Source organism: Lolium rigidum, chromosome 6 (assembly GCF_022539505.1).
Source record: "Lolium rigidum isolate FL_2022 chromosome 6, APGP_CSIRO_Lrig_0.1, whole genome shotgun sequence".
In the NCBI taxonomy this organism is placed as follows: Eukaryota; Viridiplantae; Streptophyta; class Magnoliopsida; order Poales; family Poaceae; genus Lolium; species Lolium rigidum.
The window spans coordinates 300,675,107-300,690,036 of record NC_061513.1 but is presented as its reverse complement, the minus strand read 5'-3'; the positions used below and the strand labels follow the sequence as shown (position 1 = coordinate 300,690,036).

The following is a 14,930-nucleotide window of genomic DNA, read 5'->3' as shown; positions in this document are numbered from 1 at the left end:
TTTGACCCAAATTAATTGACTCCATTTTACGTATACGTTTGTTAACTAGATACATCTGTATGTATCTAGATAAAGTTTAGTTAATTAATATGAATCGAAGCTAGTACTATTTTTGTATGTTCAGGGAACTGAAGGAATGGTGGACTGTCACCGTATTCTTCGTTATTGGGTTGCTTCAAACTGACACTAATGCTTAGGTGTTCTGTGCAACCTGCTGCTAGTGCCGTGTGTGGCAAGAGAGAATTTTCCGAATCCGGACGGTGCGGTGTGTTTATTTTCGGACGTTCGATTTTCAGAACCGGATGCTCGAAATGCTAGCGGGGAAAGCAGGGAAGTGCGATTGGCTTTCTTATTCGTCTAAGTAAGGTGGAGTTTGCCTTACAAAATATGCTAAGGAAGTTGCGGCATCTTAAGAGGTGTGGTGCGTACGTGGGCAGCGCATAAATCTTGTGTGTGACTGCTATGGTTGGTGTCTTACGTGAGGACATCTCCGGGGGTGACGACTCCCAAAATATTCGCGCGCGTCCGTTTGCGTCGCTTCAAATAGTTAAAATTGACCGCGCATTCATTTGCGTCGGGTGGTTCCAGCAGCACGACGTATTTTTTAAGACTTTGCATTTTGCAACATAAAAAACATAATTTACATAGTAAAGGAAAAAATACCCTAAAACCTTAGAGACGGCTGCGTCTACTGGGCGTCGTCGTCGTTGTCGATCTCGACGACCTCCGGCATCAGCCACGGCCAGTTTGGCACCAGCGGAACATACGCCGGTGCCGCGGGCGGTGTGGAGGTGGAACAGCCCAGGCCGGTGGGGGAGGTTGAGCAGCCCAGGCCGGTGGTGGAGGTTGAGCAGCCCAGGCCGATGGTGGTGGCGGCACCGTCTACGCCGGTGGTGGAGGTAGAGGTTCCCACGGGTTGTACAACAGAGGTGGAGGCGGCGGTTGTACCGATTGCGTGGCCGAGTCCTCGAGCGCCCATCGTAGGGCCTCTTCCTCCGTGAGGTCCGGCGGCATGATGCCTGTGGCGTACCGGGGCACGTACCGGGGCACGTACCGGGGCAGCGCGGCTGCACCGGTGGGTCGAACTCCGAGACGAGGATGCTGAGCCTCGCGATCTCGTCGTTTGTCATCTCCTTCGGGTACTCGAACTTCCGGCCCTCCGCCATGGCCAACCGCCATTCATGGAAAATGCAGGTGATGTAGTCCTCGCTGTGGTTCTTGGCCTCCTCGTTGTGGTAGGCCAGCGCCTCGCTGTACTACTCGTCGTTGTCGTCGTCCTATGCAGGCGGCGGCGGCTGCCGTGTTCGACGACGAGGCGCCGGTGGATGGTCGAAGGGGAAGTCCCTGTCACCGAGGAAGCCCGCTCTCCTCCTTGGATCCTTCTTGGTCTCGCGCCAGGTGCACCACATGTTGTAGTGGACTACGTACGCGGGATCGGCGCGGAGGTCTGGCGGCAGGTAATGCCGCCTGCACCGGATCTTTTCGCTCCTATATGGCTCGCGCGCAGGCACGGGCGGTATGAGCACACGGAGGTAGCTGAGCCGCCAGCCGCTAGGCATTTGCATGTCCCCCAGCCGCCGCACGGCGTCTAGTTCGCTTGCATGAGCCGCGCCACGTGAACGGGCAGCGAGACCCTACGCGGCCGCACCGCCTTCTTGCTGCCGCTGCCGGATGCCTCGAAGTCATTATTCTTCCCCATGGTGCCGCGGTGGCGCGCGGCGGTGGTGGGAGTGGAGGTGTGCGTGCTGTGGGTGATGGCAGGAACGATGCTAATGGACTATTAAGGGCGGCCACACGGGAAACGATGACATTCAAGGCGGCCCAGCCGCCGTCCGCTAGTGCGCACTCAGAGCAGGCCGCCGCGATATTGATGGCGAAGGTTGCGGTGCAGACGCGGAAGTGATGGCCGCGGAAGCGATGCTCTTGATACGGGTTCCGGTGGAAAAGCGAGCGGTCACTTGGGGCGTCCGCCTGCGTCTGCGCAGTGGCCGCAGATACGCAAACCTGACGCAAATTTGGGCCGCTTTTACGTCGCAGCGGACGGCCCGATCACTATGCGTCATCCCGGTGGAGCGGGTACCAAACGCATTTCTGATCACCACGGACGCAAACGGTCGTCCCGTCCCGTTGGAGATAAACTGAGGACAGAAATTGTAGTGAGTGAGGCGAGCAGGACTTGGTGGTCTAGCATCACGCTCCCTCATCCTCATGCCGTACTAATTTTAATGGCCTTTTAATTGATGTCCTGGACCTGGGAGCATTTGACACTTTGACTAGCTAGACTGAAGCTTTGCTCTATTGTTTGGTGGCCTCCAAAAGTAGTGTAATACGGCAAGTTTATTATGGTACCGCTCTTTTCCTATTGCAGAGCTGGGGTGAACAAAACATCCTTGAAGGCATGCAAGTTATGCAACAGTGGTGTTGCAGGGAAGGTCCCAGCTGCAAAATATGTGGGCTGACTAGTTAATTAAGTGCTGACATACTACTTTATAGGCTAATGAAAGTGCTGTGTACTGTATACACTAATGGACGAATAAACTTGTTCCGTGATGTCGTAATGAATGGATTAGTCTTCTACGTGCAGTCAGCTGCTGGAAAACTAATGGAATTAGTGAATGACAAGTTTCAGGCATTCTATTACCTTGTAGTAGTTCATAGTTCAGCATTTAAATGAACAAAGTGTGCAACACTCCAGTTCAGAAGATCATTGGAGATACAAATACAGGGACAGTCTATTACAGCCAGTCTATTACCTTCTAGTTCAGGATTCAGATGTAAATTGTGTTTAAACTCTTTTCCAGAACATAATGTTGAAATAAAGTTAATACAAATAAACATGCAGTGTATTGTTCTTTCTACCACCATGCACCGTTTCAAGACTATGATTCTGTATATCTGCATACTGATGATTTTGATCTTTCTTTCTTAGTGTGGTTTTGGGTTTTGGTTTCTGGATGCTGCACTCGGTGCTATGTCTTTAACATACTGATCGTTTTGATCTTGCTTTTCTTAGCGAGGTTTTCGGTTTTGGATGCTCCACTCAATGCTTGTCAACCGGTTTGATTTGTACGACTGTCGTATTTGCTATTTTGTGTTTGCTGGTTGTTGCTTTCAACAGTGAAAGTTGGCTCTAGGTAAAGCCTTGTGCGCTTGGTGCATGGCCCTGTTCGCCGTCTCGGCTTTTTTTTTTTTTGAAAAGAGGGCAAAAGCTTTGCCCTATTCCATTAATTAAGGAGAAGAAGAATAGTTTTTACAACACACCCCCCTCGAAGCAAAAGGGGACTACTCTCGCGGCATCAAATTACTCATACACTTATCACCCGCCAAAACCCAAAGTCTATCCTCTAACTTGATGTTGTTGAAAAGCACCGAGGGTGGCGCATGCTTGTTTTTGAAGATCCGAGCATTTCTTTCGTTCCAAAGCTCCCAAGACACAAGAAGGGCTAAGGAAGCCACATCCTTGCGTTTCGTCATATTACCCCACCAAGGATGAAGTGTGGTGGCCGGCCACGGCTTTGTTTCCATGGAGAAGCAACTTTGGAGTTCCAAGCATGTTCTAGTGTTTTATTCTTCTTTCAGCCTCAGTTGCTATGGCCCGATTCGGCTAACGGGAACGTCACCTTCCATGGCGTGGACATGGCCACTTGGGTGCACACACACAACCAAATGGTCTCTTAATTTGACATGCCCAGGCTCGTCAAATGTTAGTCACCTAGGCCGCCCTGTCCTGCACCGGCCGTATGCATAGGCTGATTTAATCATCCAGTCAGCCTACGAGAACCAGTCCAAGACTGGGACTTGTCGTCAATGGTAAGAGAGGTAATCAACATGTCACTCTCTCTATGGTTATGGTATGGTCTTAGGATGCCCTGCCTTTGGTCTGCTTGGCTTTATTAAAGCAAACGTGTTGCATTTCGGCCGTCAGGACTACAAAGAGTTTCGTTGCATGAAGCAAGCGGCAGCTCTGCTACTTTGTTTTCTTGCTGTGTACTACACTTCTCCTTGCTTAACACAGTTAACAGTTGTTAACACTCAGACCAATTAGTGGTTGGTACTGACGGCCGCCAGTGTCTAGTGGTAGTAGTAGAATCACCTCCCTTCCTCGGGATCACATTAGTTATCTGGCACATCAAGGATGGAAGCTGGCTTGGAAGTTGGAACTTGGTCTAACAATATGTATGGTCATGTCACACTGGAGTTGTTTCTTTCTGGTTTCTGTCTTGCTGCTGATGGCTATGTGCTGAGAGGAAAACACAGGTGAGGACTGAGGCAGCCTATTGTTTTCCAGCATTTGTGGAAAACACAGTTTCTTTTGAAAACAGAAGATTATATTGGGTGACTAGAAGACATGGGCATGCAACTAATATGTTGGACTGTTCTCGTAGAGTGCTAGAGCAATCAGCCTCATTGCCACCTCCCATATGACAAAAGCTTGAGGGATTGGGGTAGGTTCAGATATCTTATCAGAAATCATTCAAGCTTTTGCTACCTTGGATAAGGTAGCATCTGCCCGGAGCCGGGCCAGCTAACTAATTGTGTTTTTTTTTTCTGTCGATCAGTACGATATTACTCTGCATCATTTGGAGTAAGGTCGGAATCCAAGAGTATACCTCAAAGGGTGCGTGTAAACGTCGTATATCTAGTGTATACTCCTCCACTGTCGTTATGACCAGACAGCTCCCATCTTTTCCTGCATTGACTCTTGTCCTTAAGTTCGTTGTTCTCTTAGAGTGATAAGCAATCAACATCGCTGCCACCTCCCAGATGACAAAAGCTTGAAGAACTGTCAGATATCTTACAAACCATTCAAGCTTTTGCTCCCTTGATAAATAGAAGTATATATATTATACACCATGGGTAAGTGAAGATCGTATAGTTGATTTCTATCCTCAAGGATGTCATACCCAGACTCTGCATCTGCTAACGAACTCAGGTCTTGCTGAACAGTATTACACCAGAAGAGCTTAATCGGTGCACATCATCCGCACACTGATCAACGTTAGGCCACCATCCAAGAGTGTACTTTAAAAGGGTATGAGCAGACGTCGTATATCCGGTATAAATAGCATGCTACCATGTTACTGGTATTGATTCTTCAGGTTCATTGCACGCACAAGATCGTCATGCCACTCGATTTGACTGAACCATAGGCAGACCAATGGGTACTTCCCCACTGTCGTTGTGACCAGACGACTCCCATCTTTTCATACCTTGACTCTTGTCCTTGAGGTTGTTGTACACGTCTCTTAGTCCATTAATTCTCTATTGTTTCAGAAACCATATATACACGGCAAGCACAGCACTCCATATATGCGTACATATCTCCCTTAACAAATAAAGCACAGGTACATGATTTACCATGAAAGAGCCTATATATGAACAGTTCCTAGGTAGTAGTAGACATATGGATACGAATTTCCTAGAAACATGTCAAGTCGTTGGCTAGCCTGATTGGGGTTGCTTCAGACGAAGACTTGCTGCCTTGCTGGGTGTGGCCCATTGTTTTTTGGAACCAAGTTAAGTCGTTTCAAATCCAAGTGTCCGATCGATCAGTAGCATGACAAGGAATTGTCGATGCTTGGATATGATGGGTCCTGACTTTGATTGGACGAGATGGTTTTCCTGTTCGATGTGATGTAAGGGAAATCGGTGGAGCAGAGAATAAGCCCGTTTGGTCTACTACCACCTGTGAACATCCATTTTGTGGAAACAATGAGGATGGTTCGGGTGGTGGATCAGGGCATCAACTATATGCAAAAGGCACACATAAGTGCTACCTTTTCTCTCGAAACGGAGAGCATATAGCTCTCACCTCTGCATCAATTGATGCACACATCTTCTTTGCGAAGTTTGAGAGTTCGAAATTTAAAGTTTACATCTCAAGGGTCATGCAGAATGTTCATAAAAATCAACCAACGAAATAAAAGAAAAAAAATGCTTATGCAACTTGTAATTTACTAGAAAGCCGCTAGCCACCCTGGTTGTATATATTCTAAATTACCGTCTCTAACTGGGTGAATTCAGAAACCATATGCTCACGCTGCATCTTTAGTAGAAGAAAATACCAGTTATGGATTCAAAGAAATAAATTTTCTACCTCATGTTTTCCTTAAATGGGGTCTACTTTTGGTAGAAGTGGTCCCGATATTATGGCAATGTTTAGCTTATCGATTGTAGCTATTTCCACAAGGGTTGCCGATTCGTCCGAAGCCTACCGTTGCATGAGCTTGTCTCCGCACGGTCGAGCTCGTCTTCACCAAGCTTGCCAAAGCCCACCGGTGCATGGAAAACCTTCCTCGACCCTGCCTTACCCCTGCCTAGCCCGTCGGCGGCCCGTCTGGTCCTCGTGTTGGTGCCTGTGTCGCGTCAAAGCTCTTCCGAGCCAAATATCCTATCTCATAGAATCATCTTTTTTATCTTAAAAGTACTAAACCATATAATATGCCATTTAAATCTCCTAAGACTGGCCCAAAACTGTGATTCCCTAGATTTCCACTCAATTTGAGCAAGTATTTTGGACCGTATATATTCATTTCGGACAAGCTCTTGGTACACACCATCCTCATTCAAAAGTTTTGAAAGCCATTTCCCCAAACAAATTGACATTTTCTTTTGTTTCTAGGTTGTTAATATCGAGCCCACCTTGATCTTTAAGTCTATCAATAGAAGGTCCATTTGCTTAGGAGACATTTTTCTTTTAAATCATTACTTTGCCGATAAAACATAGACCTAGACCAATCTAACCATTTATCATCCCTTAGAAACCCGGAAAAATATACTTCCTCTGTCTATAAAAGGATGGCTTAGTTTTGTCTAAATTTAAATATATATTTGTACAATAAATAGTATCTAAACAAATATTTTTTTTCGATAAAGGGAATATATTAATATCGAGAGATACCAATTACACCCAGCCTCTGCAACAACGCACCACCCTAATGGCACTACGGATGCACACAGCCAAAAAAACGAAAAGAAAACTAAGAAACAAAAGTCCCGCTACGAGTATCACGGACCTAACAACGAGTAATACAACCACCACCATGACAACACCTGAATTGCGAGACTCTCCAAAAAAACGACGCCTCCAAGAAGGAAACAGTGCTCCAACACCGTCGTCGCCCGATCAAAGATCTTAGGTTTTCACCCTGAAGATAGTCCCCACTCTCAAAACAATGTCTCCACCAAGGTCACTGCCAGGCACAACCAGTTAAGGCCAGACCTTGGATTTTCATCCTGAAAGGTAGGACTCTGCGCTTCACCTGTGTTGTCGCCCCCACTTTCATACCGCTGCTGTGAAGCCCGGACACCAAGCAAGCCCCTCAATAGCGCGGAGACTTGAACCTCCCTTAGCTAGTCCTCCCCTCCGGCCTTCATGAAATTCTCTTCTTCCGACTTTCATCATGGATCCATAGTCACTTGATGTTAACACAGAAAAAGAGCTTCGCGCCGCTCCCTCCGGAACCAAACGGTCGGAATAAACGCATGGGTGCGCACGACCGAATACCTCGATCCAGCAAACTCCGGGCAAAGCACTGTTACATTCGCCGGCAGAGCCTTCCGGAACTCAACCCTCCGGCCAGATCATGAGTCCAGGCCTCCGGTAGGTCCTCCTCTTCACGCAAGAGAGGCCCTAGGACCGCCGCCTTTATTCAGCCGGACCCCCACGTCGTCGACCATCCCGGGCTGGCCAACCCAACCCTCCACCGGCGACACCATCGCCGGCTTCCATGCACCTCCAACTCACCGCCGGCTGGCGATGATAGATCAAAAATCCACCACCACCAACCGCAGGCCGACCCTCTCCGGCGAAGAAGAGGCCACCTCGTCCGTCAAACCCAAGGCTGCTGCCCCGGGCGCCCTCGTGTCGCGGAAGATGCCCGAGATCGCCTCCACGCACCAACGAGAGGCGGGGGTGGATGGCATGGCGCGGACCGAGGGTCCGGCCGCCGCCCACCACCAACCCCTACCGGAGTGCTTGCGGGAAGCCGACAAGAAGAGGGAGACCGCGGCGCCGCCCATCCCACCCGCGCCGATCGGTCCGCCAGGGGACTGCCGACGGGAGGAGGGCCGCCGCCGCCGTCGCCCATCCCACGCGCGTCTGCTCCGCCAAGCATCGAGGAGGTGGGGATCCGGCCGCCGATCTGCACGCGGCGACGAGGAAGGGCCCCCGCCGCCGCCACGCCCCGAGGGACTTTGCCCCCGGCGGCGCTACCGGCGGCGGCGGCGGCGGAGGGCAGGGTGCGGGAGGGTTAGGGTTGGGTGCGGGAGGGTTGGGTGCGGGCAGATGTCCTCTAAAACATCCTTTAATATAGTATCGTATATACACTGACGGTCTAGTAATGATTGGATCAATTTGGACAAGTTTATATCTAGCTATTGTTAAAGATCTGACCTTATTTGGTTGTGCTTGGCAATGTTCTTGTTGAAGACATTGTTTTAAGAGTGAGGACTTTCTTCAGGGTGAAAACCTAAGATCTATAATTGGGTGACGACAGCGTTTGTGCACTGTTTTCTTTTTGGAGGCGTTGCTTATGGAGAAGCTGAACTTCTGGTGTTGTCTTGGTGGTGTCATCCGTTTCAAGTTTTGGATCTCTGTAGCGGGACTTTTATTTTTTGTAATTCTTTTTTTTGCTGTGTGCATCTTTTATACCATTAGAGCATGATGTTGTTGCAGAGGCTGGGTATAATTGGTATTTCCACGATATTAATATATGCTCTTTATCGGAAAAAATCTAGCTATTGTTCATTTGGATATCTGACATTCTTACGTGGCATGAGTTCAAAGTGCCATCCTTTTTAAAGACCCAACTTTAATTGCAAGGAGGCATCTGATAAGTGGAAATCAGGAGTTTATTGAGCTTAATTCATTTTGGCGACAAGGACTTCATAATAATCCTCCTCCACGCGATGAATCAAAAGGAAAATCTCTCCTTTTCTACTTTTCATTCGGGTCATGCTTCGCTGTCAGGGTGCATACATATAGATGCTACTGTGCTATATCAGCATCCGCATGCACAGTACGAGCTGACTCTGATCATTAGCGCTAATGGAAAGCACAAAAATAAGTTATTTCTGCCGGGCTCATTGACTCGTAGGATTTCTTAAGTAGTACTCTCTCCATCCTATAAAAGATATGGCAGATTCATCTAGATTTCGTAAATTCAAAATTTAGAATTTTTGGGGTGGAGGAAGTAGCTGAATGTCGAAAAGTACGACTGGTATTACCATGTACTACCTCGGGTCAGAATTAATCGACGCTGCCCTCGCACTAAACTAGTTGATGAAGTGTACTACCCCGCGTCGACTAAGAGCATCCCAGCGGCGCGACGTAAACGGACGCTGAGTGACCGTTTGCGTCCGTTTTGACCAAAAATACGTCTGGCACCCTCTCCAGTGGCGCGACGCAAAATGACCGGGCCATCCGCGGAGACGGACGCGCAAAGTGTCCGCTCGCGTCTCCACCGGGCCCGCCTGGCAGCGAGTCTGCATCGGGGGCACCGCTTTGGCGGTCAGCGCTTCCGCGTCTGCGCCGCAGCCTTCGCCATCAATGGCGCGGCTGCCGGTTCTGCGCGCGCACTGGCGGGCGGCGGCTGGGCTTCTGCGCCGCCTTCAATGGCATCGTATCCCGCGCGCGGCCGCCCTTAAAAGTCCACCGGCGCGTTCGTGCTTCGCCCACACCTCCACTCGCAACACCACCGCCGCAGCGCCACTCAACAGGCGCAGTACAACGACGACGACGACGACGCCTACGCTGCCTACGACGACGACGACTACATCGAGGCGCTCGCCTACCATAATGAGGAGGTGAAGGACGACAGCGACAACTACGTCGCGGCCGTCTTCCACGAATGGCAGCAGGCCATGGCGGAGGGCCGCAATTTCGAGTTCCCGGAGAACATGACGGACGACAAGATGGCGAAGGTCGGCGTCCTGGTCTCCGAGAACGACGCACCTGTGTAGCCACCGCTGCCCCGCTACGCCACCGGCGTGATACCGACGGGCCTGTCCGTGGATGAAGCGCTTCGACTGGCGCTACAGGATTCGGCGGCGCCTCCTCCACCGCCGCCACAGCCGTATCCCTGGGCGCCTCCTCCACCGCCGCCACATCCCTGGGCGCCTCCACCGCCGCCACAACCGCAGCCCTGGGCGCCTCCACCGCCGCAGCCTCCTCCACCTCCAGCACCGGCGGCGCGCCCGGCGTACGCTCCCCCTGATGGCTACTGGCCGTGGGTGATACCGGAGCTCATCGTGCTCGACAGCGACGAGGAGCAGCAGTAGGCGTTAGGGTTTTTTTCATGTTTTAAATATGTAAATTATGTTTCATGTTTTAAAAAAATGTTTCCCAAAAAATGCGTCGTGCCGCTGGAGCCACCCTCCGACGCAAACGGACGCGCGGTCGATTTCGACCATTTAGACCGATGGAAACGGACGCGCGCGGACGCTAAAATACGTCGCGCCGCTGGAGATGCCCTAATACCAACCGGAGGGCGTACATGAGAAAATCATGAGGATTTAAATCCTCTGAAAACCCTATGTAGTTTTCTAAACTGAAGAAGCCTTAAAATTTTCCAGCTGCTGGGTATGCAGCTGCAGCGGCGTGCAGAATTTTGGACGTGCGTGTTTGTCCATGGCGGTCAACTGGAACAAGCAGGGAGACATGGTCGGGCTTCGAAGGCTCCAGCAGTCTACCTCCGTCCATTCTGCGAACAGCCGGTGATCAGGATCATTTCCGTGTTTGTCAGATCAGGTCAGCTCTACCATGCAGCTGGCCAGGTTCTGTATTGGTCTCTCACTATATCGTGTTGCTCCGTGGAAGGGGACATCCATGCATTACATCCTACGAGACTAGGGGCATGGCAAAACTGGCACTGTACGCCTGAGGGTGCTGTTTGGAATCCCATGGACGATTATTACACACAGAGGCATAGTGTACAGTTGTAAATTTATACATGTTCCATATTAATTGTCGCTGATTTGGTTGTACATAGACACATTTTGTGTATAGATGCATCCAAATCTACGACACTGTTGATACGAAGCGGAGGGGTATTTTAAAACTTCCGTGGTAGTATACTTTTTTATATAGAAAAAACAAAAATTGGTATCTTTGTGATATTAAAACATCTATTGGGATAAGTTGATATGCGTCCATTATACAAGATCAGATATCAACTTATCCTTGGGGACCGAGGCATATCTTTTTTAGATATCTGATGAACAGTGAGTTTTGTAAATAGTCTTGCTGGCCCTTCTCACCAAAGTGAAGTGTGGTACATCTTCACAAATTTATTATATCATGGTCAGCAGAGAATATTTATTACTTTCATACATATAAATACCATAATGTGAGATTTTGCGACCTCCGTAACAGGAAAGATGATGACTTTATTTGTATATAGATTTTGTCATTTGATAGAGTGAACTTTCTACTATTTTGTCTAATAAAATAAAATAAAAAGTACATTTAACCCCGTACCTGGTTATTTTTAAATAGTGCCCAATATAGATGTAACTTCAAAACATTATTACATATTATTGTATGCCAATATCATTCTTATCGATGATGCATGTAGCCTACTTTCAACTCTTTCATCATCATAGTTCAAATTTTTTTGATGCATCAATCAAAATTTTAAAGTACGCTTGAGGTAGGCCAGATGTACGGGGTATTTTTCAGCACACGAATGACCCGATTTCAATAGAAATAATTCTATATGTATATGTACACTAGTGTCTACCCGTATATGGTAGCTGCAGTTGAGTATACTGAAATTTTAGAGACGCTTAACTTAATTATTAAGGTCTTCAAGCTCGAGAAAACAAATTAAGATCCTTTATGTAGCATGGCCAATACTATCAACATCCTTTATTTCCCATTCAACCACAACACTCTTTTTTTATGCAGCACTTTATTTTCTTTGTCATTCGCTATCAAATATGCCGTACCCCACTTCCTTTAAGAGGAAGTCTACTAGTACAGTGTCCATGAAAGCTCCATGAGTGTTATCAAGACATCCTTTCTGCATATTGCTAGCAATGCAGGATGTTCTTCTCCATCCATGGAGAACACAAATTATATTAAAGGAGAAATGGATGGTCATCAATGTAAAGACTGTTCCCTCTTCCATGAGATTTGATGTGATGGCATGATGCATCAGTTTCCGTTCAGACTGCGATTGTCATTTTTTCTCATAGAAAAGTACGATTTGCACACACCATTTTATCATTTCGCAAGTCAATTTAATAGGATTCTGGTTAGCTTACATGCATTGTGAAGGAGATTAACTTTTATTTAGCGAGGAGCACATGACAATTTCAATATATAACAAATAAAATATAGCTAATATTTAGTTAAGCGACTTATTATTGGTTTAAAAGAGTAGTTTAGTAGTAGATTTTAAGAGTTAAGATTTTTTTTTGTTTGCCAAATAAAAAAAACGGGCTTTAGCTTTGTAACCTCCTTATGCATTGAAAATTGACTTACACACTCAATCTGCTGACCGATCATAAGTTTATCATCTTTTCCAGTAAATGGCACCTCTGTTAATGCATCAAGATGATGCAAAATAAATAATCCATGCTTGAGGGTGCGCATAGCCGACTATGCTGTTTTCAAGAAAAGAAAATTGAGTATGCATGGTGAACCTAAGTATTCCAAAATCAACAAGGCGATGGAATACTGGCCGACATAGCTTATGAAGTAGGCCACCGAATCTTGATGAGCAAGTTTACCATCAAAGTTGTCATATGGTCAAGCCATAACATGATGAAGGTGCTCTCCCTCAAAACAATTGGTCGCCGTCGACGAAGAGGTGTGGCGTCAAAATGATGGATCCACGATCATTACCTAAACCACGAAAGGCAGCTCGTTATTGGTTATTACCGGAGAAGGAGGGCCCAATGTAGAAGCGATCATGCCGATGCCTCTAAGAAAGTGAGTGACGTCACAATCACCGAATGCTCATAGCAAGATTTTAACCCAACGTTGACACCCAGATTGTGCGGAAGAACAAACATGCTAGGGAAGAACGGGGTCCATATTTCGACTCTCGTGGCAACTACAATTAGACACATAGCACTAGCAACAACGATCCCCATCTTCTCTTTTTATCATCATGCTATAGTGCAAGATCAGAGAAGCCATCTTTCAAAGACTCAAACTTGACATATGACAATGCCAAACTCACATCTGTCTCACACACAAGAACATACAACTCAGGATCTAACCACACCACACCACCAAAAAAGACATCACTTGGAGATAATGACAAGTCACATACATACACACCAGCAAACAAGTACTAGAAGAATGATGGAAGTAAGAAAGAGCACACACGTACGTACGCACGTAATTACTACACCAAGAGTTACACCACTAATTCATCATGCATGCACCACATCGGTGGCGGACTCCACTAACATCAACAAGGTCAGGACAAGTATGAGCTTGCTAGCAATCTCCATCAATTGGTGGTAACTTTCATCACTAGTTCAGTACGTACTACACGAAGACGATCGATAATGAGCTCCATTAGCCACTGTGACATCTGGCTTATATAGAGAGACATCGCGAGAAGCAATGCAGCTAGAGGAGTAGGAGAGTGGTAGGAGAGTGCCATCCATCCACTTGGACGGAACTAATTTCAGTTTAATTACTAGCTAATCTACCTTTCTAGAATTTTAGCTTAATTCTAGATTCTTCCTCCTCCCCACTCGCCCGTTAGCTTCATCGCCGGCGCCTGTTCGCATGACGTCGTTGTGGAGCCGGCGTGATCACCGTCGATCATGCCGCCGCCTCCACAGTGGTTATAGTAGTTTCCGCTGCCGGCGTTCACGATAGTGTTCATGGCGGAGGCGGTGCAGCTCGAGTTGAGGTAGTCGAGGAGCGTCGCGTCAGAGTAGTACTCTGCCGCGGGCCCTAGGTCGAGCCCGTCGAGGCCGAGGCTTCCGAGCAACCCCGCAGAGTCCAAGGCGTCGGCGCCACCTTCGATCTCGGGGTAGTAGTACGGCTCGTCCCAGTTGAGCTCGGAGAAGCAGGGCACCGGCGTCGGCAGCATCGCGGTTGATCCTGACGTCGAGACGCTCGGGCTGGGCTGGACGCCGCCGCCGGCATAGCAGCACATCTGCTCGGTGCCAATTATCGCCACCGGCGACTGCGAGCAGGACGCGCCGCCATGCTGCTCCGCCACCAGCGGAGGCGGAGCAGCCATGGACGCGGCGGAGGCCATGTCGTGGAGGAGGCGTGGCATCCAGTAGGACCGGACGGCGTCGCGAAAGACGGCGGAGTTGGCGTCCACCTTGAGCTGCCGCGCCTGCTTCTGCACCCTGGTCCTCCAGTAGTTCTTGATCTCGTTGTCCGTCCGCCCCGGGAGGTGCTGTGCGATGCGCGACCACCGGTTCCCCCACTTGGCGTGGAGCTCCAGGATGACCAGCTGCTCCTCCGCCGTCAGGTTCCCCCTCCTGATGTCCGGCTTCAGGTAGTTCAGCCACCGGAGCCGGCAGCTCTTCCCCGTCCTCTTAAGCCCTGACATAAACACGAACACATACATATGCTGAGAAAAATTCATGGCGATGGACATGCATGCATGTTTGCATGTATATATGGTGAGATGATGCATGGCTGGAAGTTATGGCTCACCGGAGCATCGGGCGAGGAGGTTCCAGCGGCCCTCGCCGTGGCAAGTAATGTAGCTCATGAGGAGGTTGTCCTCCTCGAGGGTCCAGGGGCCTCGCCTGAGCTCTTGATCAGCTGTCTCCTCCTCCATGGCCGACATGAGCCCACCTGCTGCTGCTGCTGCTTTCCTGCGTGACATTGTTGGTCACCTCGGAGCTTCTATATCTGAGTATGATCGATGAACCCCTAGGGGGGTGCAGCTCACACTCCTTATAGATAGAAGATGGATATGACCATGCACTGGCTAGCTAGC

The 14,930-nt window shown here is 48.7% G+C and overlaps 1 protein-coding gene across 1 annotated transcript; it reads right to left on the bottom strand.

Moving 5' to 3' along the window:
- Positions 1 to 13,694: 13,694 nt before the first annotated feature.
- LOC124664462 (transcription factor MYB2-like) lies at positions 13,695 to 14,930 on the bottom strand. Its single transcript, XM_047201979.1, has 2 exons — positions 14,642 to 14,930; positions 13,695 to 14,527 (listed from the first exon to the last, which is right to left on the bottom strand). Exons 1-2 carry the CDS (start codon positions 14,814 to 14,816, stop codon positions 13,695 to 13,697), a joined length of 1,008 nt encoding a protein of 335 aa, XP_047057935.1. The 5' UTR covers positions 14,817 to 14,930.